Source organism: Orycteropus afer, unplaced genomic scaffold (assembly GCF_000298275.1).
Source record: "Orycteropus afer afer isolate SDZICR_OR568_19922 unplaced genomic scaffold, OryAfe1.0 scaffold00744, whole genome shotgun sequence".
Classification (NCBI taxonomy): domain Eukaryota; kingdom Metazoa; phylum Chordata; class Mammalia; order Tubulidentata; family Orycteropodidae; genus Orycteropus; species Orycteropus afer.
Window position 1 is genome coordinate 10,059 of NW_006922331.1, and position 2,824 is coordinate 12,882.

At 50.7% G+C, this 2,824-nt stretch overlaps 1 protein-coding gene across 1 annotated transcript in view; it reads left to right on the top strand.

Moving 5' to 3' along the window:
* The window catches only part of CABIN1 (calcineurin binding protein 1), a gene marked incomplete at its 5' end in the record, with an annotated part of 148,772 nt that overhangs the window by 8,628 nt on the left and 137,320 nt on the right, over positions 1 to 2,824 (top strand). Inside the window, one exon of the mRNA XM_007957396.1 lies at positions 1,943 to 2,056. Within this exon, the coding sequence (XP_007955587.1) occupies positions 1,943 to 2,056 (114 nt within the window). The remainder of the gene's footprint in view (positions 1 to 1,942; positions 2,057 to 2,824) is intronic.

Sequence of the window (2,824 nt, forward strand, 5' to 3'; positions counted from 1 at the left end):
GCAGCAGTCGTAGAGGTCTGGGCATCGTTACTGTTTGGTCTCTATCCATTTGCCTATTCATACCTGGAAAACTCCTTGGAAGCGAGAATGGCCAGACTTTGTCTTACCTGCTTTGGTCATGTTGTCAGAATGGACCATTCCTTGGAGAAGGATATCATGCTTGGTCAAATGGAGGGTCAGGAAAAAAGGTGAAGACCCTCAAGTGGAGGGTCAGTGAAAAATGGGAAGACCCTCAGTGAGGTGGATTGACACAGTGGCTGCAGTGATGGGCTCAAGTGTAGCAGGGACTGTGAGGCTGGCGTGGGACGGGGCGGTGTTCCGTTCTGTTGTACGTGGGGTCACTGAGTTGGAGCCGACTCGATGGCACCTCTCAACAACAGCAACAACATTTCTTAGAATTGAGACCATACAGTCCCTGTGCTTTTGTTATTGACTTACTTCACTCGGCATGTCTTCGAGCTTCTCCCGTGAAGTTGCATGCATCAGGATGTGGCTGTGTAGTTCTCCACTGTAGGGATGGACCACGTGCTGTTCATCCATTCGTCCGTTGGCTGACGTTCGGTGGTTCCCACCTCTTGGCTGTTGTGAGGAGTGCTGCCGTGGACGTTTGTGGGCATGCGCCTGGCTGTGTTACTGACTTCAAGTCCTTTGGCCATATGTGTAGGAGCGGACTGGGGGGGTCATGTGGTAGTTCTGATTTTAGTGTTTTGGGGAGCCATCACACTGTTTTCCACAGTGGCTGTACCATTCTGCGTTCCCATTAGCAATGGCAAAATGTTCTAATTTCCCTACGTCCTTGCCAACATTGCTTACTTTCCCTTATTTTTATCTTAGTTATCCTAGTTGGAGCAAAGCGGTGTTCTGTTGTGGTTCTGATTGGCATCTCTCTGGGGCTTAAAGAGATGGAGATCTTCTCATACATTTGTTGTCCGTTTGAGTGTCCTCCTTGGTGAAGTGTCCTTTGCTCATTTTTGATTGGATTATTTTTATTGTTGTTGTTAAGTTGTTGAAGTTCTATATTGTGGATGTTAGACTCTTTTTGGGTGTATGGTTTCTGAAAGTGTTCTCCCAATCTGTAGGTTACCTTTTCACTTTTTTGATACAGTCCTTTGATGAACAAATATAAGGTCTCATTTATCTATTTTATCTTTTTTTTTTTTAATCGTGATTTGGGTGGAAGTTTACAGAGCAAATTCACTTTCCATACAGCAGCTCACATACACTTTGTCTCATGACATTGACTACGTTTTCCCATAATGCAACAGCTTCCCTCCACTTCCTCCCCATAGTTACCTCTTCCCTGTGTCGTTTCCTCCCACGCACTCCTGGCTCCTGAGCTATCTCCCTGTGCATACACAGCCCTTCTATTCTTCCATGATTGATCTCTCCAAGGAGTGTATCTGTTGTTGTTGTTATGTGCCGTCAAGTCAGACCCGACTCATAGCAACCCATCCTTAGGTTTCCGAGGCAGTATCACTACAGAAGTAGATTGCCCCATCTTCTTTCCTAGGTGTATCTACCTGATATAAATGTTCAGAGAATATGTGTTTTGTTTGTCTGGAAGCCACAGGAGTGGGTTCAGTTCCGGACCTGAAAGGTAGAAGGGCCATAGTCTCAGTGGTTCCATTAGGCTCTATCAGACCAGCAAACCTGGTCCCTTTTTTTTTTTTTTTTAATGATTTTGTGTTTTGTTCCACATTGTTCTCCCTCTCTCTCCAGGATCTCCTACGTAGTGGTTGTGTTTCCTTGGGGGCTTGTGAGGGTCATGCTTGTCTTCTCCGTCCACAGTGAGCTTGGGGGGGGGCTGCGTCAGGAGTTCCCACTGCAGAGGGCACAGCTGACACTTCATGTGGCCGTGACTCCAGCCCTTCAGACACAAGGTTTTGGCTTAAAAATGATAAACCTTTGTACTTGTGAACACTTCTCCTGCCTCGGTATTCAGGAAGTGGAGGCTTTTGCCTTGTACCACAAGGCCCTGGATCTACAGAAACACGACCGGTTTGAAGAGTCAGCCAGAGCCTACCATGAGCTTCTAGAGGCACGCCTGCTGCGGGAGGTGAGGCTGCAGGGGCGAGGCTGGGAGGGGCAAGGTTGCAGGGGTGAGGCTGGGAGGGGCGAGGCTATGGGGGTGAGGGTGTGGGGGGAAGCTGGGAGGGGTGAGGCTGAGAGAGGCAAGGCTGCAAGGGCAAGGCTTGGAGAGGTGAGGGGGCGGGGGCGAGGCTGCAGGGGGCAGGGGTGAGGCCGCAGTGGGCAAGGCTGCAGCAGGTGAGGTTGCAAGAGGGAGTGGGAGGCACCAGCAGCCAGCTGTGCACGTGGCTCACACTAGGAGCTGGTGACCTGGGCCTTGCCCTCTGCTCTCCCACCTTGTCACCTGGCTAATATCAGAGACTACGTCACCTCTGTCCTCAGTTTCCCCACCTGTAATACGTTATCCACCTCTTTAGGGGGAGGGCTGGCTGAGCAGGAGCTCGGGAAAGCACAGGGAACGGTTCTCGGTTCTTGGAGATGGAGAGTGCACAGCCGTCACTGTGACTTAGTCCTCACATCCACTCAGCAGGGCAGAGGGGTGTCCCCATTCCCAGCTGTGAAAACTGAGGCTCAGTGAGGTGTAGGCTCAACGCCACCGTGGTGTGAAGCCTGAGAACCAGGACTGGAGCCCGTGGTTTTCCACCAGCTGGCCCTTAAGCAGCGCACTATGGCTGATGCCGTTTGAGTGACAAGAACTCAGGCCATCTGGTCAGTACTGTGGGCTTTTGAACATCATCTGAGAGAGAGTTGAGGGAAAATCAGCTCAGAGCTGAGGGTCTCCTACGTGTGTGTGGGC